Source organism: Melanerpes formicivorus, unplaced genomic scaffold, assembly GCF_026170545.1.
Source record: "Melanerpes formicivorus ecotype bairdi unplaced genomic scaffold, bMelFor1.0.p_v2 SCAF_3, whole genome shotgun sequence".
NCBI lineage: Eukaryota > Metazoa > Chordata > Aves > Piciformes > Picidae > Melanerpes > Melanerpes formicivorus.
The window spans coordinates 15,848,648-15,875,367 of record NW_027142355.1 but is presented as its reverse complement, the minus strand read 5'-3'; the positions used below and the strand labels follow the sequence as shown (position 1 = coordinate 15,875,367).

Below are 26,720 nucleotides of genomic sequence, written 5' to 3'. Positions count from 1 at the left end.
GGACTAGGAATAACCATCCTGTTATAATAGATTTAGGAAGGTCATGCTAAAGAGTCTGTCAGGAGCGTCAGGCAGGATTAAAAGGAACTCTCTTCACTCTTCGTAGAAAACCATCCCAAACTATCAAAATAAACAAGAGTGCCCTTGTGCCAAAGGAGACTGCACTCTGTACTGTACTAATAGATGTGTTTCCAGTGATCGGGTTGCTGAAAAGGATTCTTACCCTGTCTTCTGCTCCTGTTAGAAGTACCATGCCCAGTTGTTTGCTTCCCAGTACCAAGAAAACATCAACCTAATGGAACAGAATCAGTGGAGAGATTGCATCGTGTAACGTATGAGAGGAGTCTGAGAGAACTGAGTTTATTGAGAGAAACCTAAGAAGGGACCTTACTGCAGTTGACAACTATCTAATGGGAGGTACAACTACCTAACAGGAAAAAAAAAAAAAAAATCTGGACTCTTCTCAAGATGCTTGGAGTTAGAGTGAGAAGTATTGGACACAAGTTGCGGTGCGGGACATTGCAGTTAAGTATAAAGGAAAAGGTTTTCCACCATCAGTGTGATCAAACATTGGGAAAAGGCCCAGAGAGGTTGTGAATTCTCCATCCTCAGAGAGTCAAAGGATTTAAAATCCAGCCCAGCACAGCCTTAAGCAAGCTGGTTTCATTGGTCCAGTGGAGGACTGGACCAGATGACTTCTAGAGGGCTCTTCCAGCCCACAGACTTCTGTGGTTCAATGAAAGTAAATAAGAAAACAGAAACACTTCACTCATGTTCTTCTGTCAAACCTTTACCATGTCACCATCTACTGTACAGGGAATGCTTAGTATACTTTAAGGCATAATCAAGGCAGAAGCAGCTCTGCAATTGCATTAAATATTATGATTTTAAATAGAATAATAAATACAATTACATTGGGAATGCAATCATGTTTTGATCTGGGTATTTTTGTTTTCTTGGTTGGCAGTTGAAAAATTAGTTTCAAGGCTTCTTGAAGATCTCTTTGATCATATTTGCAGAGTCATTGGAAACTCCCAAGTTAAGCTAATTAGGACAGGGCTTTCCTTTTGAGATGGTGTTTTTTACCTCCTCTCCTCCCTAGCATGTAACCACATTTTCTTCTTAGTTTAATTAATACAACTAAACTTCATGACTTTGGGACCTTTTAGGGTTATTTTCCTCCTTTCCTACAGAAGTAGGAAGTCTTTGTACATTACTGTAAAATCAGCAGAACTGTTAATAGGTGTTGCCCCTACTACTGTTGTACAACTCTACAAGAGTTCTTTGTAAAAGATAAAGTTAATTGGAGGAAAATTCTACTAAAGATTAGTGGAAGACACATAAAAGTTTCCAACAAATATAGAATTGTTAAAGGAGCAGAGATAGTTGATACTACAGATGTACTGGCCAATGAAATGTGCATGAAATACCAATATTGATATTTAGCATTTTAGTAATTCTGAAAAAGAGAGATGCAGGTAATTTCATTTTATACTTTGATTTGTGACTTTTTAAGTGATCGGTGTGGCCTCACACATGCACCTGCAATTCATTAAAAACATTAGCATACCTCAGCTTGTTCTCAAGGTTTGTATATCCTCTTCTGTGTATCAGCAGAGGATCCATTATGAATCAAACACACAAACTACAGCTTTTGATACTTTATATTAATTGCTTTCTGGTTAGTTGGAGGGGAGACATTACTCTTCCTGAGCAGGGTAGAGGGCATTAATAGCTTCCAAGGTTTTCCTCAGAATAAATTTGTGCAAAGTTACTGCATTTCGCAGCCCTTTTAACTAAAACGATCGGGTTTCAGCCACTAAGAGGAGAAGCTTATTTTCTTTATCCTCTGTTTTCTGTGAGACTCAGGAAAGTTTGATAGAGATATTAACTGTCAAAAGGAATGCAGAAGGGATTTGCTTTGGTGTCAGTTCATCCCAGCAAATGCAAAAACCACATTGTATAGGAGAATTTCATGTGATAATTTCCTTGGGAGCCTGGAGCCCCACAGCCAGAGGCAACGTGACTTGTCACCTGGTGACAATTACAGTCAGCTCAGATGATGAGTTACTGCTGCTGAACTGAGATGTTGCCAGCCATGTCTGTCACTGTCAGTGACCTGTCTCATGCTTGAAATTGGAGTGTTTTATGTCTTGCCAGATGCAGAGCACACAAAATGTTTAGCTTTTTTTCTCTTCCTCCTCTACAGTTTCAGTAATAAATCAGCTCCTGAATGCAAGTGAAGAATAACAGAAATAGAAAGTTCCAAGAACCCCAGTGGTTTTAATCATGTAGCCATGGCATGGGAGGGTATAGGCAGCAGTGTCATTTTTTCACATCAATGTGAACTAAAAGTAGTGTTTCTTTTGCATCCCCGGACAAAAGTGCTGATCTCACAGGGACTGGTCTATGCTCAGAGTTAATATGTTGGTATTCTCCTTCATTCATCTACATAGATAAAATTAATCCCAGAGACAGACATTATTCTTGCAGCAATCCCCCCACTTTTGAAATTGTAATGATCTCATGTTTTCCCTCTGCTTTTAAACATGAAGAGTCCCAAAGTACTTAAAAAACTTTATAAAATCCATCCATCACCCCTCCTATGAAATTACCAGATTTAGAGTAAAGAGAAGTCTTTAAAAGTAGAGAGCAGAGCTTCAAGAATACTATATGTCTTGTCTTCCAAAACAGAAACTAAAGGGATATTTTACGTGGATAGAATGTAATCACTCATTTGCATATTTCACAAAGGCAAAGCTGAACATACTGTTTCCTTATGCAGTGAGTGATAATGTGTTTGGCTCAGGAATTTAGGGTTAGATTTTGGCTTTGATTATCCTGTCTCTGTGACTGGCCAGGACTCCTGAGCCATCCTAGATTCTACCGGAGTTCATTTACTCATCACAGTTATATCTAAAGAAGCTGAGCTTTCAATATTTGCTGTTTATCCTTTGGTAAATTGTTTTCCAGCTGGGTTTTAAGAACAGCAGTAAAACAGTATGAGAACATTTTACTGAGATTAATATTTATTTTTTAAGCATGCCACCTATGGCTTACATATAAAAGCCTTAGATCAAATTGCACACAGATTGCACAACAAAAGATCATGCATTTTATTGCCAGTGTTATGAAGATATCAAATGTCTGGGTCAGACTTGGCTACATTAAAGACCCATGGGCACCAATAGAACTTTTTTTCGGTTCCTTGCTATCAAGACAGGGTATGTTTTTGTGGAAAGAGATCTAAGTTACTGTTGTGTAAAAGCTCTTCAGGCTTCAATGTGGCTCATTCAGGTGATTAATGTGGGCCTCATGTATCGGATGTGGCATGAGGTTACTTGGTATTCCTTACTATCTTCTCTGATTCAACAATTGCTTCCAAAGTCCCTATGCAGGAAGTGCTTTCAGAGCATACGTTTGCAATAGTCATTTTCAGGGTGTTACATGATGGGTGCCTTTTTGGAAAAGTAACCCTTGCTGACTACAGTAGCCTCCAGTAATGCAATAGCCAAAATCATGTCATGAGCTACAGATTCTAACAGAGAAAGACAATATTCTCTGAAGATCAAGCCTGGCTCCCAAGATTTGCTGGCTGTAACTTCATGACCCTGAGCTAGGAAAAATAATGTTGCACAATTGGTAGGCAGAGTTTCCTTCTTCCTCTAGTTGTTGTACCTGGGACATTGACAACCTTTAATTGACCAACTCATTCAATAATTTTTCACAGGTTTTTAAGAAGATATGTAAGCTTATGGAGTGTTTCTCCACCTGTTTCAGTTCCCCTGTTCAGTTACCGTTCAAACAAGCTCACAGTGTCCCAAATTTTTTGACTGAGATGGAGCTATGTGAAAGTTTTGCCCTCAAGTGTGAACTCATTAGAAATTTGTATCTACAATATTATTAATGGGGGGGGGCAGAATTCCATGCATTTAACAGATGAGTGAACTAAAGCACAGCGATGCTAGATGGCTGTGCTGGGAGCTCTGACTGACAACAGACACCTAAGGACAGCAAGCAACAGGGGAACCTGGCTGTCAGCCCTGACTGCTAACCTGCCACCATCCCAGGTTTTCTGCTGAGCCTCAACATTTTCTCTAACAGAGAGATTTTAAGCATTCTGCAAACTCTTGCTTTGGTATTCCTTTCCAATGTTATTTGTTCCACTCAGATAAGTTGCCATTAGGCTGACAGATACAACATGGAGAAAAGTTTTCAGAGCTCTCTAGCAATGTCAAACAGGGAGGAGAATTACTGCAGAAAGCCTCTCTGAAACTCCTATCAGAGAAGCAGTGTCCACTGAGGTCAATTTTTTTATGATATGGGAAAGTCAAGGGTTTTATTTGTTGTTCTGCATGTACACATGATGTGGCTCAGGGGTAGTCCTGATTCTTTGAGGCTCACTGTACTGGCAACTGCAGTGCTCACTTACAGCTGAGGAAAGAAAAGCTAGTCAAAATTTAGAGAACAAGGCTTAACATCAGACCTGCAGATTCAGACAAACATCTGTGTATTTTTCATTGCTGTTCATTAAAATTTGCCTTTTCCATTGCCTGTAGTCAAGCAGACTAGGAATTCGTTCAGTATTAATACCAGCCCAGAATTATGCCCTACTTTCCAAGGAATAATTATTTTCTTATCCTTTTTCTTAGTCTTGTTCCTATTCTTAATCTTACTCTTATTCTTACTCTTATTCTTTCTTATTCTTATTTTTATTCATTTGCTCTTCTTATTCCCTCCTTGGACTATTTATTGGACTGCCTTCCTCTTCCATTTATTTCCCACTGTGCATATTCTCTACACCATTTTTTAGACTACAAGATACTGTACTTTCCTCCCTTACTGTTCCCTGTTTCTCAGTCCTCTGAGAGCAAACACGATCTCAGTAACATTGTCTTCCATGTTAAAGCTGGGAGATGTGCAGTTGCTCAAGCAAGTTTGACATAAAAAAACACTATGAGTCACTCTTGTCCTCTTGCCATCAGCTTGAGAGAGATCCTTTCTTGTTTGCCTGTTTGCCCTTGACTCACAGACTACTGGGCTGATGTGAGGCTGCAGACAGCTCCTGGTGAAAAGTCAGGGAAGTGGTGAGCATAAATCTGCCTCTTCATGCATTCTAGTGGTGAATTGATATTCTGGAGCATACTAGCTTTTTTATTATTTTTTTTAAGACTATTTGAAATACAACAGTTTGGAACTGTTTTCAAGCAGATTGCTGGAAGTTACAAGTAAAGAGCAAAGGAAACCATCCTGTTCACTTTTATGATTTTTACAGATTTCATATGTTGGCCCAAAGATGAAACATCTTGTCTTATACTTGTTTGGTGATCTCTTATGCCTGGCTTACAATACAAAAGATAATCTGTTGTGAAATACAACAGAAAACAGCTGCATGCTTTTTCACCCTCCCTTCTTATCCAAGAGTTTAGTTTGTTGCCTTGCCATTAAAGGAGATAAACAAATACAAGTTTCAACAAAACTCAGATGTTCCATAGGCTTTCTGATATGATACATGTAAGTGACTTGATTTGTCAGCTATTAACACTTTCAGTAGAGAAATCAGTACGGTAATTAAAGGAATAAGAAGTGGGTTTGGGCACAAGTACTTGTTTTTCACCTATTAAGGAAAAGCCTTGCAAGAGTGGAAAAACTATTTTTAAAAGTAGTGGAGAACTACAGCTTGTAAGCCATGTATTGTTGGAAGTCTGTACATATATATATATATATATATATATATATATACATATATATATACACACATGTATATACATATATATATCTCTACACATGTATATATACATATATATATAAAATACATACAGACTATTAGAACCCCTTGCTTTAACTGACTTTATTTAATGAAGAGCTTATTTTACCTTCTTTGCCTGAGTATTTATTTTATATATTGTGTTGTTTTCTTTAAAACAATGGAATATTCCTTTCTGCAAGGATCTGTCCCTCGTGGTACAATACTGAGTGGTAATATACTGAGTCAAAGGGAATGAAAACCAAGATAAACAGCTCTTAACTCTGTGTGTTTTGCTGGGGTGTGACAAAAAGGTAGATAGGAACCTACTTTTCAAACAGGAAAGGTTACTTGGACACAAGGACTTGGCGTCAGGCTTTATCAGTATTTTCTGTGCCAATGTTCAGGATAAAATCTCCCCTCCAGTTCTGATTTCAGTTTGGGGCAATACTTGAGGACTGAAGACAATTTAGGAATTTTAACTATATGGCATGTGCTAATGGATCATTGAAATAAACCGGTTCTTCAGAGGCTCAGCAGCCTCACATTCCTTTGTAGGCAAGGTCACTGTCAACGTGCTTAGTGCCCCCTTTGTCAGGGTTGACACTGCATGCAGATGAAAAACCTACTAAAAGCTGCAACTCCTTCTTGCACTGTAGTTTATATGGTATAGTTTAATATTAGAGAGAGGACATTGATAAAAGGTGCAACGAGGCAGAAGTAGACTGGACTTAATTTGAGTGTTTTGGGGAGTGGATTATTCCTTTAGTAAGAGCAAAAATACACATGTACATGCATATGCTTCTTACCTCCAACAAGAGATGCATCTGCAGGAGTTTAAAGATTCAGTTGAGTCCTGGAAGTTAGTAAATCTTTCTCAGGTTCTCATAGCTTTGCTTAAACTGGCACCCAGTCTAGACCACAGCTGTGCTATCACAAGATTTAGTTTCAGCAAAGTTTCTTCAGAAGGAACTGGTTTACTGTGCCATTGCATAATGAGAATAAATGTTCTCCAAAGAAAATTCTCATGAAAAATTCATACCTAACGTGCCCTGAACATGTACAGTTGATAGCTACACATTTTTATGTCTTCTCAGGTTTCCATTTCTCTTTTCCCTCCCCCCCCCCCCCACCCTCCCACCCCCAAGTGATAAAATACTCCGATGTGCTCTCTGTGTGTGGTCAGGTCATTACATATCAATATTCTGGCTTTACTTTTTAAAATAAAATATATTGTTATATGCAAGCTTCCTCCAGGGAAATAAGATGTAAATTATTTACTCTAACTAACTTGCCCTGCAGCTCCAGCTATGGAATTTAGTCATTGACCTTAAAAACAGAAGCAAAATTGCTCTTTTTCAGTTTACATTGCCTACATCATAAATTGCCAAACAGGAAGCTGAGATTTCCTTTTCTCAGTCACAAATTAATCAAAATTCATGCAGATACTTACCTGTATTGTACTATATTAATGTTTTACTAATCAGACGAGTCTATATTGGTCATGAAACTTCCGAGGGCCAAAGAGAATCTATACCATGTGATCTTATTCCTGAGAATCAATACTGAACAAATACATTTATTCTACTCAGACTTTCATTTTATGCTTTTGTTTTACTTTGTATAGAGTAATTCTTCAGAAGGTTTACCGTTTGTAGCTCCCTTTTATATATTGCTGTGTTACAACTTTTAGATTGTTGGGACAGATACTGCCTCTGTCTGTATAGCAACTTGTACAGAAGAGACTGGTTTTGATTAATCCTTTTTTGGAGTAGAATGGTAACAGTAATGGTAGTAATTCAAATACTACCATGACTTTTTCATGCTCATATATAATACCAAATATAGTATTCCAATATAAGGAATCATCTCATGTTTTTTTCCTGACCCCAAACCCTATAAATTACTGAACATTTCTATTTTTTATCTATTTTGGTTTCTTTTCATAATTGATAATGATTCATTTTTTCTTTCTGTCTGTCACACAGTCTCACTTTTTCTCGTTTTTTCCAGATCAAGGAACAGTGCAAAAAGTTGTTGTTTTACCCACCAACTTCTCTGCAAGTGGAGAACTCATTTTAGAAGAACTGGAGGTTTTTCAGGTTTGGCTTGCTCCTACTTTTGATTTTCCAATGTATATGTTTGGCAAGGGCAACTGTGACTCGATAAAAGATCGAGTAAATGTGCATGCTGTCAGCTTGATACCCACCCAAAGAGGAATATAAAATATCCATTGTTATGAAGGCTGTAAGTAGCTTAAGTCCTTTTATTCACCTGTATTTAAGTTATTATGTTGTTGTACTGGCTGGAGGATTTTGATAATTTCATTTTTATGAGGTCATGTGTGGCTGCCAGAAGGCAACTTTATCCTTTGGCATGGCATCACGTATTGAGACTGTCGCTGTTTACAGATGTAATCTAAGATTTTTCTACTTCTTTGTTTGTCTGATAATCTTCCTGATTCTGAGCTGCAGAATAGAAGAAAACTGGTGTTATTTTTGCTTAACTCCAGTTCTTCAAAGCCACATGCCTCTGGAGTCGAGGAAAACTACAAGCTTAACACAACATAAGCTGAAAAGAAACACAAACAACTACAGCGAGAAATAAGGGAATAGCCTCTGTCAATCACTCTGGCATGTAGCAGCTTGTGATAACCTAAAGAAAATGTTTGCCCTCACGTTGAACAATCCCTTTCAAATTTTTCAATGGGTGTGACCGTTTGAGGCCTGGCCTGCCCCTCAGCCCTCAACAATGGGCTGTTCTTTAAAACAGGTGGTCTTGTGGCAAACGGTAGTATTCATCTATAAACATAGTTAAGGATTTTGTCATGGACTTTTCTTTCTTTCGCTGATAGGATGCAAAAAGGAAAATTAAAGCTTTTTTTATCTAGACAGGCAGCATCAACAGTTTCTTTATGAAGGAGAATACACTCTATGCTAATCCTCATAAAGGCATAATTAGTCTTCCTAGCATTTTGTTGAAGACTTCCCTTTTAAAAATATACATGTGAGTAATATTATCTAAAGAGTACCCTTCACTCAAGGGTGAAGTATTACAAACTCCATTTACTTAAATGTACATTAGTCCAGACATATGATAGGTTAATTCAGAGGAATTGTCACCCTAAACTTAGTTTCTGGGGCTCCATGCAGAAACTTTTAAATCCTGAACTCTAAAAATGATGATATCATATCCTCCGTCATTGCAATCTGTGTGAGCATCATGGCAGTATATGGGTGAGTCTCTCCAGGAGAGTGGGGATGAGGTCACTAGCTCTGTGTTAGTCAATATCAAGAGTAAACAAAACACTGATTTCCTTCCAGAGTATACATGAGAAAAGGAGAATGTGTCATTAGACCCTGCATTTGACCCTGACTCTCCAGACAGTTCATGAAATGCTACAGCAGCTTGAAACTCTTTCAAACCTTTGCCAGATCACATGATCTGCAGCCAGATTTCCTAGTCCTGACTCCTCTGCTGTTCACGTAATCCACTGCAATTAATCCTAGCCCCCCACTATGCCTTTCCTTTGTGACTGAGCAAATGCTAAATCTGTAAACATACTGAACATTTTTATTACCATAAATTTTATCATTTGTTTGGATGAGAGTAATGAATTGCTTCACTTGCTGAAAGCAACGGAAGTGATAATTCCTTTTCCAGCACTTCGGTGTTCGGTTTGGACACAGACAGTAATAGGCTGCAGTGATGCCATACTGTAGTATTCTGTACTGTTTCTGGGAAAGAAACATTTAATAACATACATTCCACTTCTAGCATTCTAGTCATTCATAATCTAGACTCAAATTGGATGGTAACCAAATTCTGTGCACTCAATGTGTAAAGTAATATCACATAGTCTTATCCAGATCATGTGGCAAGTATATATGATCTAGTCTGTGATTTCTTTTCCTTGTCATAGAATCCTAGAATGGTTTGGGTTGGAAGGGACCTCCAAGGTTCATCTAGTCCAACCCCTCTGCAGTCAGCAGGGGCATGCTCCACTAGAGCGGGTTTCTCAGAGCCTTGTCCAGCCTCATCTTGAATATCTCCAGGGATGGGACCTTATCTACCTCCCTGGGTAACCCATTCCAGTGTTCCACCATCTTCATGGTAACAAAGTTGTTCTTAACATCCAATCTCAATCTCATCTTCTCTAATTTCAAACCATTGTCCTTCATCCTATTGCTACAGCCCTTTGTAAACAGTCCCTCTGCAGCCTTCTTGTAGACCAGCTTCAGGTACTGGAAGGCTGCTTAGGTCTCCCCAGAGCCTTCCTGTCTCCAGGCTGAACAACCCTAGCTCCCTCAGCTGGTCTCATAGCACAGGTGTTCCAGACCCCCAGTCATCATTGTAGCCCTCCTGTGAACCCACTCCATCAATTCTTTGTCCTTCCTGTGTTGAGGGCTCTAGAGCTGGATGCAGTACTCCAGGTGAAGTCTTACCAGAGCTAGGTGACAGAATCACCTCTCTCATCATCATGATCAAGTAACAGACGTTGCTTCATATTACAAAGTAAGGGTAATGTCTTCAAAACACATTGCTTCCCTGTTGCTGAGGTAGCAGAGATGCAGGTTAATTAGAAGTGTAGAGAAACTTGTAGATGCACAAGAGTAATAATAATGTGGTTGACTGCAGCCAATACATTCTGTGAGACACTAATTGTATGTACGTCTTTTGTTCAATTCTGAAAAAAAAAGGTAAAAAATGAATAGAAATGAGTGATGCCTTTCCAAAATATGAAAAGTTCATTTTCTTAGATAATTCTTCAGTTTTATTGATTTTTAAATTCTAATATTGGGTCAGTATTAAGAAGAAAGCCCATGTAAAAGTGGTTTGGAATTTTGTCTTTCAGAGTAATTCTCCTATAACAACAATGAAGATTTCATCTAAAAAGGTAAAGAAAAGTGAAATGCTTACTTTGTGCTTATTAACTGAGAAGCAAATTGAATTAAAGGGGTTAAAATACTAACTGTTGTGCAGTGCATTATATATAGCAGGAGATTTTCCATAATGCATATAGAGAAGTTGACTGAAATTTTCATGAGCAACTTATATGCCCCAGAGCCTCTGAGATAAAACAATTTCTGTTCATAATGTATCATTTCTAATTCACTGAAAGTGTCAAATTTTTGATGGCTTGTTTGACAATTAAATACGAACAAGTAGGAAAAGAGGAGATTTGAACTCTCCCTTTTTTCCTCTAAGTCCTAAATGCAACTTGGAAGTCTGATCAATCCAACAAGGCAGTATCAGGGCTGTTGGATCCATGGTGACCAAGAGGATTTCTGCTGAAATATTAAACACTTAAATTAAAATTATGTATTCCATTATTTTACAAGCAACACATTGCACAATATTTTACAAAACTACTTACAAGCAAACATGATTCACTAGATTGAATTCAGTCTAATTTTTTTGTGTGTTTGTATTATGACCAAAGGATCATGGGAGTCTCATAGGTTTATTCAATATTAATTCCTGTTTTAAGAATTTATCAATTTATTAATTGTTTCTAAGTAAAACAATAATTTTGGCCAAGATTTTGGTGATGACCTATTCACTTTGAATTTCTTCTACAAAAGCTATCATTTATTTAGGAAAGTTCCTTTGGCTTACTTTTCCAGGTATATAAGGCCGTCAGAATCTGGCCCTAAGCCTGAATGCAATCTCTAGGTTTTATGTCTTGGAAATCTATGCACTGAAGAATTCAACTAGGAACTCTACTTAATGTTTATGAAAGTGACTATATGCAGTTCAAAGGCTTGAGCCAATAATCCTCACTGAATAAGAACAAAGTTCCCAAATCTGAGCAATATTAACTCAGGCTGTCTGCCTCAGAACAGAACAATGACGCTCAATGTCCAGAAAACATTAACATTCCCTGGTGTTTCTCTGTGTTTACTATCAGGAAGGTGGAAATATAATAGGACTGTTCACCTGGGCGATTTCTGTTTGTCTTGGCTTTATACATATTAATATCTCCCTTCTTGGTCTTGAGTTAATTCCAAAATTAATTGAAAGGTTTTTAGGTGTGTTAGCTGATTCTTGGGTGAAGCTCTTCCACATCTAAAACAAATATTTCTGTTTCCTTCTACAGCAACAGTTGTATGTGAGCTCAGATGAAGGAGTCACTCAGGTATCCTTGCATCGCTGCCACATCTATGGGACCGCCTGCGCTGACTGCTGCCTGGCCCGAGATCCATACTGTGCCTGGGATGGTAACTCCTGTTCCAGGTTTTACCCCACAGGGAAAAGGTGAGCAGTATGAAGCATCCCAGTGAAGTCTACAAGGAAAGGCTTCTGTTCTGTTTTGTAGCCTGGGGTGTTGTTATGTGGGGTGTCTTTCCTTTCAGGAACATGCACAAATAATTCCTCACTCTCTGTTGTGCTTGGCATTGTTCATCACCTAGGACTGTCTGCTGTAAGCAGAGAGCTTGCCTTTTCATATTTAAAGTAATGGACTGGAAAAAAAACACAAACCACCCCCTTGATAATCATAAATATTAATCCCTCTGCCTCATGCACATAAAATCAGTGAATCATTTGTTAGGTTTGTTTAAATTCAGTCGGTTACTATGAATGTAACTATGATAGCGCTAAATACAGCAAAGTATCTCTCAGGCTGTCTGAGGAATAAAGTCATTTATATTTTTTGTTCCTCATTTGCAGCTAAGTGAGAAGAGTTATTTCTAGGGAAATTTTAGGCAAATGCGATTTCCATGTAATGCCTGCAGATTTGGGGGTTTTGACCTGAGATTTATTAAAGTAGACAGGAAAAGCAATTTCTCTTTAATTTACAACAGAGTTGAAACTCCATCTCATAATTCTTATGCAAAACAGGAGCCTCTTTCCTCCTCCCAAGGGAAATATTTAATAGCAGGAGGCTGCAGAACTCTCGTATTACTAAGGTTTCACATCACATGCAATGAGCTGTTACTACAGAGGAGAAAAAACTTCCAGATATATATCAGGGCTTTACGCACTATGTGCCACTGTGTTCCCTATCTGCACCTGAGATGCAGAATACCAGGTGCAGTTAATGGGCTTTACTCCTTTACCTTCATAGAATCATAGAGTTGTTTCGGTTGGAAACAACCAAAGATCATCAAGTCCAACCATTAACCTAACCCAACACCACCAAAGCCATCAAACCATGTCTTGAGGTGCCATGTCTACATGTTTTTTAAACACCTCCAGGTAGTGGAGTCGCCTCCAGGAATGGTGACTCCACCACCTTCCTGGGCGTGGAAGGAGACAGTAGATAGAAACAGGTAAAGTTTGGCTCTGCTGCAGTGGCCCAGCCAGCCAATAACAATGTCATCTCCTGGGACTAAAGACAGTTACTTTTGTTATCATAAAGATTTCTTGACACATTCCTTATTTGAGATTAAAAGGTAAAACCCATCCTGGCTATGTAGCAATTGGTAAAGTGCCTGAGGTTTTTAATATTTTCATTCAGCATATTCAGCTTCCAGTCTACAAACTGATTGTTTTCTTCCATGGAACAAAGGTCAGAAGAAGATGGGAGGAAAGAAAAGAAAAATCCCTAAGTCTTAGGTCATCTAACTCCTACACTAACCTAGCTGCCAACGTATCCAGTCTGTGCAGTATCCAGTGGATTTGTTTCCATCTTCATTGTAGACACCCAAGCTTATTTCCACTGGTGCTTTCTTTCATGTTGACATTTTGACTGCAATTTTATATCAAACCAAAATAAACACCTAAAGCTGTATGGAAAGAAATCTGGCTTTCATATGTGAAGGAAATGAGCTGTCCATTTATCTAGCAAGAGAGATTATGAAGGGGAAAACATTGATAATTAGAGCAAAATCCCAGTCTCAACAGTAGTATCTGCTGGACACATTCACTTACTTGCTTCTTTTGACACTTTGGTCTCCCATGAATTACTGTAGTTCCTCATCCAACATTGATTTACCTCAAAACACCTGGCAGTATTATCTTTATTTTATGAACAGCACCTTCTCAGCCTTTTTTAAATAAATATCAAACTGTAAGTTTATATCCTCAGGCAAGCAGTATGCCACTTCTGACAGTGTGCAGCAGCTCACAGTAGCATAGGAATCCTGAAATTCATTCAGAAATTCCTTGTTGTCTCCTTTGACTCACTCAAATAGTTTACCAGGGTTAAGATCCCAAGGCATAAGATGAACTATTTTTGTGGTAAACATCACAAATATACTTGGAATGTCAGAAATTACTCCTTTGAAACATCACCTTGCAGATGTCTCTTTTTAAAACAATGCAGTGAAGGATCAGGTGACACGAGGTGATAAACTGTCTCTTCAAGTTTGTGCATCTGGTATAATGTAATGTAGCCATAGAGGCATCACCCTTCACTCAGAGGTATTGGACCTCCAGGGGCTTTCTAAGGGTTCTAATCTTGCAAATAAAGTTCAGAACATTGCTGTTTCCAGCAGCATCCATTTGCAGCACATCTATCACCTTTTTTTTTTTGTTGTTTTGGGTTTGTGGGGTTTTTTTGGAGGGTGGGTGTTTTTATTCAGTTGAACTTGGTAAATAGTGAACTAAGTTACAGAATATTCAGAAAACAGTATATCTTAATAATAAAAAGTTTGGGTACCAGATTTTTACGCACTGAATTCTGTGAGCTATGACCTCCTAGCTAAGGAAGACTAAAATCCCACTATTCCCAAACCCAGTAAGATCCCTATCTCTTCTTCTACGGAATCATAATTTTGCATCTATCACCAAAATAATATAACAAAGTTAATTTTGATTTTTTCTGAGACATGGCAAGTTTGAGAACCTTTTGGAAATAGTCACATACCCTCCAACAGAAGACAGAACTGAATCTTAGCTATCCATCATTCTATACAAATACCATCCTGCTACCAAGATGCCCTGCCAAAATCAAGGAGGGAACATGCCCTGTATCATAGTTTTATATTAGTGCGTTAGGTATGAGCACTGTGACTCTGATGGATCTCATTCTTAGGTGCTTGTCTTCATGAAGAGTTCCAGCTGTGCTTTGAATGTTAGGTCTTGCAGCAGTGAATCTATGACTATTTCATGTATCACCTCTGACTTCCCTATCTCTATGTCTCTACTGCATGATTGCTTTACCTTCCAAACATCAGCAAATTGATTGTTCACTTTAATAATATCTTCACTCTTGCAAGCTTGCATACTCACAGTAGGTCATGAACTGTCCCTAAGAGCTGATCTACTTTGAAAAAAATAAATAAAATTGTTTCTTTCTGTGTATCTATCTTGGAATAACATTTTGGTTTTGCTAAATATTTCAGGAGGAGTCGTAGGCAAGACGTGAGACATGGAAACCCTCTGACTCAGTGCCGAGGTTTCAACCTGAAAGGTACTATAATTTTAAAGATCCTTGTGCTATATAAAGAACACATGGCTTTCCTTCTTGTGATTCATCATAACTCACATTGTCTGTGTGGTTTACTGGTAAAATATGTTTTCAAAGCCTCAGTTGTGTTTTGATTTTATTTTAGCATCTTTCCTTGCAATTACATGAGACATACATATATATATATATATAATGGTTTGTGTTGGAAGGGACCTTAAAGATCATCTAGTTCAATCCCCCTACCACACGCAGGGATACCTTCCACTTGACCAGGTTCCTCAAGGCCTCATCCAACCTGGTCTTGAACACTTCCAGGGAGGAGGCATCCACAGCCTCCCTGGGCAACCTGTTGCAGTATCTCAGCACCTTCACTGTAAAGAATTTCTTCCTAATCTCCAGTCTAAACCGGCCCTCCCCAAGCTTCAGTCCATTCCCTCTCATCCTGTAACAACAAGCCCTTGTAAACTCCTGCCTTTCTTGAAGGCCCTTTTCAAAGGCCACAGTAATGTCTCCCTGGAGCCCTCTCTTCTTGAGTTTAGGTCAAACTGAAATTAGAACAGCTCTTCAAATAACAGCACCTGTCTCCTTGTTGTATAAAAACAAAATATATACGCTTGAATGGTGAACCATGAAATCCATAGTCCAGCATACATGAAATGGGAAGCTGACACTGTTACTGGAAACAGATGCAGTTAATTTGAGGGCTGTTCTAAATCCCTTCAGCCATTTATTAATTCCTCTTTATACAAATCTTGGAACTCTGAATTATTCTGAGTATTTCAAGCCATATTGTGTTTTGGAGCACATCTTTCATCCCAACCTGTCTTTTGAGTTACAATTATTTCTTTCTCCCCTTACACTGAAATCCAAGCCATTTCAAATCTCTTTATGGAGACCCTGGTTTCCATCTGTGCAAGTGTTTAGTCAGCCTGGTATGGCTGACAGGGGAGCCAGCGTTCTGCCTTCCCACCTACCATGTTCTCCCAATTTATAGACACCAGTCAAATATCAGAGAATCACAGAATGTTAATGGTTGAAAGGGACCTCAAAAGATCATCCAGTCCAACCCCCCTGACAGAGCAGGATCACCTAGAGCAGGTCACACAGGAATGCATCCTGGTGGGTTCTGAAAGTCTCCAGAGAAGGCGACTCCACAACCTCTCTGGGCAGACTGCTCCAGGGCTTCAGCACCCTCACAGTGAAAAAGTTTTCCCTTATGTTCATGTAGAACCTCCTGTGCTCCAGCTTGCACACATTGCCCCTTGTCTTATTATTGGACATTACTGAGCAGAGCCTGGCTCCATCCTCCCTAGACTACCTTTCACATCTTTATAAACAGACATGAGGTTACCCCTCAGTCTTCTCTTCTCCAAGCCAAAGAGATGCAGCTCACTCAGCCTCGGAAGGGAGATCTTCCACTCCCTCTAGTGTCTTTGTGGCTCTGCACCGAACTCTTTCAAGCAGTTCCCTGAGGTCCTTCTTGAACCAAGGTGGCCAGAACTGGACACAATATTCCAGATGTGGCCTCACCAGGGCAGAGTAGAGGGGGAGGAGAACCTTTCTTGACCTTCTAATACACCTCAGGATGCCATTGGCCTTCTTGGCCACAAGTACCCATTGCTGGCTCATGGTTGTCCTGTTGTCCACCAGGACTCCTAGGCCCTTTTCCACAGAGCTGCTCAACAGATCATCCCCCAGCACTAAAGACATAGTAAGGCTTGACACATGCGTAAAGGAAGCTTAATTCTCTTTAACCCCATGCATTTTTGAGCCAGGCTGTGGCAATGTATGACTTCAAACCAAGAATCTCTTGGAGAATTATGCTTCTTTTTCACCCTCATTTCTGAGCCTTCATTTTGAAGTGCATTCTCATCTTTATCATCTGGAAACAAGTGAGAGGCCTGGTTTTAAATTTTTTTATTGATTTTTTATAATAAAGAACAAATTAAATGTCCTATTAATAATAATTCTACTGAAATGGTCTCTGATGGGTCTCAGAAGAATTTCCTTCATCAAATCAGTGGGGTGTAGACCCCTCAGCCCAAATGTGACTAATCCTGTTCTAGATGCCAATCCAAATCTCATGACTCAATGTTAGGTCATTTGTATGAAGCTTGAATAGCTTGAACAGGTAGTTATGAAAGATGACCCCACCATTACAGTTAGCACCATCTCTGAGAAATCCATGTTAAAGTTTAGGCTCTGAAACATGCAGTAACTTGAGCTGCATGTCCTACCTTGCAGGCATGTGCTGTGACCACCCACCAATTCTCTGTCCCAAGGGTGGGTGGGTGGGTGTCTCCTCTGTTGATGTGCAATATGTGGGAATGTCAACTGTCTGCTTTCTGGGATGAGAGAAAACGGATGTTTAAACCTTGACAATCTTGTGAAACAGGTTTCTTATTTTCCAACCTGGTTTGGTTTGGTTTTTAATGTGGATGTATTTATAGGTTTATGTGTTTTTGCAACTTTATAAAGGGTGTTTTGGTGCAGCAATGGGATATAGCGTAGTTGTTTCCTCAGTGGGGAAAAAAAAGAAAAGAAAATGAAAGGAAAAAGATTAAAAGAAACAGCAGCTTAGACTTTCAAAATATAATTAAAGCCATTTATAGCAAAACTACTGTCTGTGGAGGAAAAAATTAAACCTGCCTTAAGGACAAAGGAACATAGTTAGGCAAGAGCAAGGAATCTTCCAAGTTCATAGGGTTCCATAATCTTGAAGCAAAGTCTTTAAACATGATAGGCTGCATGCCTTAGAGTTCTCAGCATGCATAAACTCAACGTTTTTGTCATAGTACATTTTGTAAATAGATCATCAAGAATTAAGGGTCTCAAATGATCACTTTTCAAACATTCTGTTTAATATTGTTATGCTTCTGTTAGCCCTTATGGCATTTGCATTCTCTCAATCTTTTTCTTGTCATATTTAAGTAGTAGTATTATGGAGTAGGTAAGAAGTTAGATATCTATTGATCGGTTAGACAAAAACGCCTTTTTGTCGTACACTTAAATCCAGTATGCATAAAAATAATAATGTGTTACAGGTCAGATTTTCACTGCTCCACAGCTATATGTAGGTCAGCACAGAGATAAGCTCTTTTGCTGGCTTATAGACTTTTAATGCAAAATATTTCCACAATATCATTTTAAAGGGTTACAGCTGATTTTTGTATGATTTCATAACTGTGCCAGAAGCTTTGAAGTGCTAGAACCAAGCAGTGTCTCCTTCATTTCTAGAACAGATTCCAATTTCACATATCAGTTGATGAAAGAAGCTGAAAAGAATGGGAGATAAAGTAGAGTCTGAGGAAAACCAGTCCTAGGACTGTGCAAAATCAGTCAAATTTTGGAGGTGTAGACCTCTAGGTATTTACATTTCTGATGTTATCTGTTATCTATTGCCCCTTTGCAAAAATAAGAAATCATATTATATATATGATGCAAGCTTTTAAATCTGGAAGTGTGCTGTTTTCAGGACAATTACTATCGTTTGTGCTAAGTAATGATTAACTAGAATTTCCTAGTGGTATGTGCCAGTTGTTGATCTATCAAGACTATAAAGGAGCACAAGTCTGAGTGATGACATATTCTCAGCACTTGCACAGGTGTTACTGGAGTGCTATAAATCTCTGCTGCTCTCTATTGCTGGCATGTGTACATATTCTTTGCACGTCAGATTCAAAGCCAAGTCCTTTCCTTGCTTTGCAAGAGAGGAGTGGGCGCCCAGTCTGCCCTCTCTCGCCTCCCTGGGATACTGCACGTAGCTAGGATGGAGCCTTCCTTTGAGGTGTGCTGCTGGAATTTGAGTCAAATAACAATATTGCTCCAAGTTGTAAGTGGTGAAGCGTGAAGAAATGCATTAAATGCTTCATTCTCTTTTGGATAGTTCTAGACAGGCGTTTTTGTAGTAGTAGAGAATGAGATCATTTCATGGAACAATGCCAGCATCAGAGCTTACCAGCCTACAGGTATCCTACTTTCTCACCACAGACCATGCTGGATTGAAAACACTAGTATTTGGAACTAGTTGTACTTCACATTTCATTTCTTTGCCCTAAATTACTGGCCAGTATCAGCATCATCTGATCATTTTATCTGTGTTGCAGTTTCTTGATTTCTGTATTAAATCACCATTCCCAGTAGCCTGACCTGGTTTTCTTTTCTGTTCTAGCATACAGAAACGCTGCAGAAATAGTTCAGTATGGAATAAAAAACAACACTACCTTTCTTGAATGTACACCCAAATCTCCTCAGGCTTCCATTAAATGGCTGCTACAGAAAGACAATGACAGGAGGAAAGAGGTAAGTAGTGTGAGTAGTAGCTCTGAAAAGGACCTCAGTCAGCATCTCACCCACTCCTAAGTTTCATCAAACTCTTTAGTGTAGCTGGAACTTTGCCCCTCAGCCCTAGAGATTTCTGTTAGACCAGAACAGCTATCAGACAATTCCTGTCACATCCTAAAGGCAGGGAACTAATTAATGAATTTTTCCTCTCTGTCTTACTAATTGCAAACTGAAGGTTTGTAGCACCCATGACTTCTTATTGATCTGAGGAAACAGCCATAAAAGCAATAACCTGTCTAAAGTTCAGGAAGAAGTCATCAGGCAGTAGACCACCTGTGCTACTGAGGAGATAGAAGGCAAAAGTCGGAGAAATGTGAAAGCTTTGCTTAGCAAGAAAGTAGCTTGGGCTAAGAACACATATCAACAAAAGCATTTCCCCACTACGGTGCAATCACCTTTTCCATTACTGCGCTCTCTAAGACTTTCAGTTTCAGCGCTGTATTATACAGTATGGTTGCTTATGGGGAATGTGCCTTCTTTAAGTCATATAAAAGTGGAAGAAATCCATTTGAAATTGAAGGTAGTTACTATCTGAACAAAAAGGAATGTATCTTGAAAGGAACTATTACATGATGTGGTGCCTACTGACGGATTATAAATACTGAAAAACATTATTCTCAGATCAGGCCATTTTCCAAAATCACAGAGGACTTACAATCCTTTCACTAAGTCATGCTGATTTTTTTTCCCTTACTCCTCAGAGACTCAAGATGTCTCCTGACAGTCCCAGTCTCCTTTTAACCTTTTGCTTTGCAGAACACCTTGCTTTTTTGTTCTTAAATTCCAAAACTCTTTTAGAATCAATGCAGTCTTAAATAACAGCAAACTGTAGCAATCAAAGGGTTAATTACATATCAATCTCAGGGTTAATTACATATCAATCTCTCAGATTTCCTGAAATCTTACCGCCACGATGCCAACAATAGTTTACAGTAACAGGGCAGTGTAATAAATAAATTAATTCCCAAGAGGACTGAGTGTAATGCAAAGAGCAGTGGCAAAATGGAAAAATTGTTCATAAACATGCCAGCACTGGGATTTCTGGATGGAAAAACTTGACAATTTTTACTTCACAGCTAACATGCAAGGGGGCACATGCACAGTCATTTATAATCAGGGGATAACAAGTCATGGTAACTTGCTTCCTTCAGCAGGTGTGACCATCTCCAGGGACTGTCCAGAGTCTAAAGTCAGAAACAGGAAATAGGATAGAAAAATGTAGGATCATAGGACGTTAGGGGTTGGAAGGGACCTTTGAAGATCATCAAGTCCAACCCTTCTGCCAGAGCAGGACCACCAGAGCAGAATCTAGCACAGGTCACACAGGAACACATCCAGATGGGTCTTGAAGGTCTCCAGAGAAGGAGACTCCACAACCTCTTTGGGCAGCCTGTTCCAGTGCTCTGTCACCCTCACAGTGAAGAAGTTCCTCCTCATATTGAGGTGGAACCTTCTGTGCTGTAGTTTATATCCTTGCCCCTTGTCCTGTCACAGGCTGCAACTGAAAAGAGCCTGTGCCCTCTCTCTTGACACCCAGCCCTCAGATATTTATAAACATTTATTAAATCCCCTCTCAGTCTTCTCCAGACTAAGCAGCCCAAGGGCTCTCAGCCTCTCCTCACAGGGCACTTGCTCCAGTCCCTTCATCATCCTGATAGCTCTGCATTCGACTCCCCAGCAGATCCTTGTCTCTTTTGAACTGGGGATCCCAAAACTGGACACAATATTCCAGGTGAGGTATCACCAGGCAGAGTAGACAGGAGGGAGAACCTCCCTCAATCTGCTGGACACACCACTCCTGATGCGCCCCAGGATCCCATTGGCCTTCTTGGCCATAAGGGCACATTACTGTTCCATGGATAATTTTTTGTCCACCCCGACTCCCAGGTCCTTCTCCACAGGGCTGCTCTCTAGCACATCACTTCCTAACCTGTATTGGTGCAGTTTATTATTGTTTCCCAGATGCAGGAGTCTGCACTTATGCTTGTTGAACCTCATTAGGTTCCTCTCTGCCCAGCTCTTCTGTCTGTCCAAGTCTCACTGAATAGCTGCACAGCCTTCAGGTGTATCAGCCAAGTCTCCCAGTTGGGTATCATCAGCAAACTTGCTGAGCAGGCACTCTGTCCCCTCATCAATGTCATTGATGAAGATGTTGAACAGGACTGGACCCAGCACTGATCCCTGGGGGACTCCACTAATTACAGCTCTCCATTTGGACTTGGCACCGTTGATCACCACTCTTTGCACTCTGTTGTGCACCCAGTTCCTAATCCATCTCACTGTCTGTTTTTCTATCCCACAATTCCTAAGCTTAGTCACAAGGATGTTATGGGAGACAGTGTCAAAAGCCTTCCTAAGGTCAAGGTAGACTACATCCACTGGTCTCCCTCCATCTGCCCATTCAGTTACAACATCATAGATTAGTCAAGCATGATTTCCCCTTGGTAAATCCATGCTGACTACTCCTGATCATCTTCTTTTCTTCAGTGTCTAGAGATGACCATCGGAATGAGTCACTCCATCATTTTTCCAGGGATAGAGGTGGGCCTCACTGGTCTGTAGTTTCTTGGAAGCCAAGTTCCATCAGAGGCCACTGCAATGAAAGCTTTTAGACAGCCTATAGACTCTGCAGTGTAGGTATAGTTCTTCAGAAACTAGCTCCAAGAACCTTCTCAAATTCAAAATGTTAAACTAGAAGCCACTTTGTGTTCAATGTCAGATCAGCCTCCAGTTTTGTACCTTTCTTCCATCAAGTCTCAACAGCAATCTCTGGTGCTGGAAAAGACATTCTTGGTGATATAACCCTGGCAAATAAAAGTTCATTTCCTCAGCTCTGTTATTTGAACATTATGAAAATTCTTCTTTCATATAGTCTCCAGATTTGCATTTTTGTCCTGATAAATCTGTTGTAGCATAACAAATACAAATATTGAAGTCATTTTCTTTAGTGACGGTTCCTACCTCAAAGTGTAATACATTGAAGTAGCAATAACAGTGTTCTCTGGGGCAAAATATAGCAACTTAAGAAACCATTTAAGGAAGAAAGAGGAGTTTGAAGTGAGACTTACTAGGAGGTCCAGTACTGTCCATAACTTTCCCAAAACAATTCCTTCTGCCTTTTTTTCCCTTTAGGTCAAGCTGAATGAGAGGATGATAGCTACTGAGCAAGGACTCCTCATTCGCTCTGTCCAAGATACTGATCGAGGGCTTTACCACTGCATCGCAACAGAGAACAACTTCAAGCAAACATTAGCAAAGATCAATTTTAAAGTGTTGGATTCAGAGACTGTGGCCTTCATGACTGACAAGTGGTCGCCTTGGACCTGGGCCAGCTCGGTGCGAGCATTGCAGTTCCACCCAAAGGACTTTGTGGGAGCTTTCAGCCACTCAGAAATGCAGATGATTAACCAGTACTGCAAAGACAGTAGACTGCAAGGTCAGCAGAGGGAGGAATCCCAGAAGATGAGAGGGGACTACAGCAAACTAAAGGCCCTTATAAATAGCAGGAAAAGTAGAAATAGAAGGAATCAATTACCTGGATCTTAACTTTATTTTGTAGTAATAGATATCTTTGTCCTCACTGTAGGGGGCTTATATTTGTCTATTGAGAACAAATTTGAGCAAATCTGATAAAAGAATTAAATGAAAATCCAAGAAGCCTCAGAAAGATCCATCTCCCAATAAAATGCAGTGTAACTTAACTAAAGAAAATAATTCAGAGAATTTTCTTTCCTAGATGCTTACTGACACTAAGCAGGACTCTGTCCTAGAAGCAGAACTGAGTATTCATCTTAAACCAGATTCATCTTTAATATCTCAGAGTTTAATTAGAGCTAAACAGAATTTTTTAACAACAGCAGTGCATCATCTTGCAACTCTGGAACTGTAACAACCAGACTGATGGTGAAAGAATCTGGGTTAAGAAGCATGCTCAAAATGGTGCTAAGATGTCCTTGCACAGCATTTAAGAAGGAGTTTCTTCTTGTTTATTGCTCAATCCTGGGTTAGTATCTTTCACTCACTGTTCAACTCATGTTGAATTCATGCCGACAGGAAGAAAGTAAAGTGCAGTAGAAATGTTTCATTCATTCAGAGGTCAAATGAAGGAATGAGTAGGAGAAAAACAAAATTATGCTTTATCTGAGAAAACACTGACTATTGTGCATAGTATGAATTGTATTAAATTAATGAGTTCTGGAATGTAACTTAAAATGTCTCTGCTCAGATTGATTATTATTAAAATAAGGTGTCCTATTAAGACTACAAAGCTCTTTAAGTGGCACAAAGCTAACCTGAGAATGTTATAGACATGATTTTGAAAAACACCTAAGTGGCTTAGGTATTAGGCTGTTTTCCAAGGAATTCTGTTTTTTTTCAAAGGACAGAATGTGGGCATGCAGTATGCTGTTTACTCAACACTGAAAAACAGAGATTATCTTGAATCTGTCTCATGGCTAAATTGAAGCTGGTTTGCAGTGTGGCGACAAGTCACGATTGTCTTTGAAAGTTTTAAAACGTTGTTGTTACAACTAGTTTCTCAAAGCTGCAAAGATTTTTAAATTAAACCTTTTCCATTTTCCAGTCTTTGTACCCTTTATTCTTTTCAATGCTGTTTTCACGGTTCCTCTTATTTTCAGTTTTCTGTCGAAAAGAAGATCAGGAAAAGAAAAGAAAAAAAGAATGAGGGAAAACCAAAACTTAAAAATGGGTTTGTGTCAAAACACAAGCTTCAGAGGAATGTTTAAACAGAACTATTTTTATTTAAGATGCAACCATCAGGTCTGATGAAAGGTGGTTAGTTGAAAACTAGGTAAAAGTGTATCAAGCCATGCTGGGAAAAACTAACAATTTTTAGTTTGGTTCAGTTTGTTTAGTTTGAGTAACGCTAATGTCAAAAAATAGGAACAAACTTCCTCATTTTGCTATATGAGAGTGTTCAAATGAGATACATAACAGGGATTAATAATGTATGAGTATCCTAGAAAAGTTGTGATTTATTCCATGATATTTTATGATAGTATACAAAATGAATAGCTCAAAATAGAGCTATTTCAGTTGAGAACAGCTCAAAAGTGAGCTATTCTAAACTGAAGGAAAAGGGAAAAAAAAAAAAAGGTAAATTACTGTGGGAATAAAATGAAGTGAAAATAGTTCTGAACCCAGAGAAGGTAAGAAAAAATATTTTTTTTAAAAGTTGTTAGTTCCAGCCAGTAACTGCTGTATTTTGAAACCCTTTAAAGCATTTTAGTGGGTCTTTGTTGAAACTCTTTGAGCATTTTGGGGGCTCTAATTGTATCAGAGTACTATGGGAGTAGCTCTGCACTTGGGAGAACACCTCTGGCTTTGTGCATGTGTGAGTTGAGATCTAGTACAATGGAGGCAGTTCTGGTATGTACCTGATATCAGATGTCTCACTTTGTCATCAGCTGATGCAGAATAACTGGCAAATAGGTCCTGGTTGATCAAGCCATTTAAACACTAAGTCCCACACTGGCGGAAGCTCTTCAAATTCAATTTGTGTGCTTCCTGTTCCCTTCAAAGGGGATGGCAATGTCTACCTGCTCATATATTGCCATCTAGTTAAGTGCTTTCCTTAATCAAAGCCTAGATCCAGGTGGGGGGAAAAAATTATCAGGAAACTTTCTATCTGATTTCAGTGAGCTTGAGTCTGGCCAAAGAGCTGACAAATAAAAATAAAGTAAAATAAAACCAAAATAAAATAAAATATAAGAAATTACACAGATAAGGGAAAATGAAAGGTTTGATTGTTGGTTTCTTCTTCCCAGATGTCTTTGAGTGCAGCAAACTATTTTTTTTCCTTTTGAGGATGACTGACTTCTATGTGCATAAGCAACAAACCAAAAAATGGAGTGCCACAGAATAGAACTACCTCCTGGAATGACATTAGTGCATATACTCTGTAAGCTGCCATGCTTTTCCTATTTCCCCAGCAGAGTTTGTGTGGTATTAATGTCTATTGTGAGGATCATAATTTCTTCCAGATGGAATATAGTGATTAGTAGGTATTTAAGGGTACAATTTACCCCTTAAGTGGTTAGGTACAGTGATATTTTAACAGGCCTTCGTTAGGCCTCAGACATTACAGTTACACTGTTTTCTGATAGAATATTGGCAATAAGGGATTCCATTCAAACAATCAGCATAGCTCACAGTTTCATACAATTATAAAACAATGTTTTTAAAGCTGCTTCCTATACCATTATTATGGTGTAACTGTTTAAGGGATTAGACTTAAACTAACATTTTTCCTGCTGCATGAAAACTTCACCATATATCTAATGAGCTTCTGTCAGTGCGTAACAAGTTCAGGCTTCCATGCTTTAGCAGCCTTCCCCTGTGTATAGAGTAGTCAGGAGCCAGATGCTCAGCTGGGATAAACCAATGTCATTTCCTTGCTGTTCGTGTAGCTACTGTGGTTTATACCAGCTGAGAGTTAGGCCCTAAATGTACAGAATAGACAAACTGCCATTTTTGTTTGAAGTAGCCCCTCTACTATAGATAACACCAAAACTTAAGACTGTAATATTGTTTGTGCTATTTAATACTTCCTATTTTAAAAAATACTAAATAATGTATATATATTTTTTTTTCCTTAAAAAAATCCAAAAGCAAAATGACTTACAGGCATAACTTCACCAAATGTAAAGATATGTTCTCTGTTAAGAACTTCACTGTGTCCCGTTATATTTTTTTGGCTACTTTATTTTGTGTAGTTTGTAAAGATTGCTGCAATCCTAATCTATGTCTTCTTTGCAATTGTTACTGTAGATACAAGTGTTTTATTAAGAAAAAAAATCTTGTTTTTAAAAGTGTAGGTCTGTGTAAAAGTTCCTAGCATGATGAAACTGTCATTACAGTGAATATGCATTATTTAGTGTGTAAGAAAGAACAAAATGTAGTTTAACATAGGTCTATTTAATTGAATATCTAAAATACTATTTGCCTGAAAAATAAAGTGTTGCAACAACTTAGAAATTTGTTGTTTTCCCCTTTATAGGTGTGTGTTAAGAATAAAAAGCTTGTTTTCTTTTTTAAATGTAAAAATACTTGGAGCATCAGCTATTGCAGCTGATTGCTTCTGAGCCCTGCTTTGCACTGAACACTCAAGCACAGAGATTTCCAGGACTGCGTGAATAATCACAGCTGAATTCTTTCAGAAATTAGCCTGTATGAAGACCTTGCATAGAAGCAGATTAGCATTTATGCACTAAAAAGCAAACAAACAAAAAATACTAATTGCTTGCAATCCAAAGC

General features: G+C 38.9%; 1 protein-coding gene across 3 annotated transcripts in view; it reads left to right on the top strand.

Moving 5' to 3' along the window:
- The window catches only part of SEMA3C (semaphorin 3C), a 127,967-nt gene extending 101,532 nt beyond the window's left edge, over positions 1 to 26,435 (top strand). For all 3 annotated transcript variants that reach the window (XM_068167693.1, XM_068167685.1, XM_068167675.1), the window contains 6 exons: positions 7,760 to 7,848; positions 10,602 to 10,643; positions 11,847 to 12,004; positions 15,037 to 15,104; positions 19,273 to 19,403; positions 22,578 to 26,435. In XM_068167693.1, the coding sequence (XP_068023794.1) occupies positions 7,760 to 7,848; positions 10,602 to 10,643; positions 11,847 to 12,004; positions 15,037 to 15,104; positions 19,273 to 19,403; positions 22,578 to 22,991 (902 nt within the window). In that variant the 3' untranslated portion in view covers positions 22,992 to 26,435. The remainder of the gene's footprint in view (positions 1 to 7,759; positions 7,849 to 10,601; positions 10,644 to 11,846; positions 12,005 to 15,036; positions 15,105 to 19,272; positions 19,404 to 22,577) is intronic.
- Positions 26,436 to 26,720: the final 285 nt, after the last annotated feature.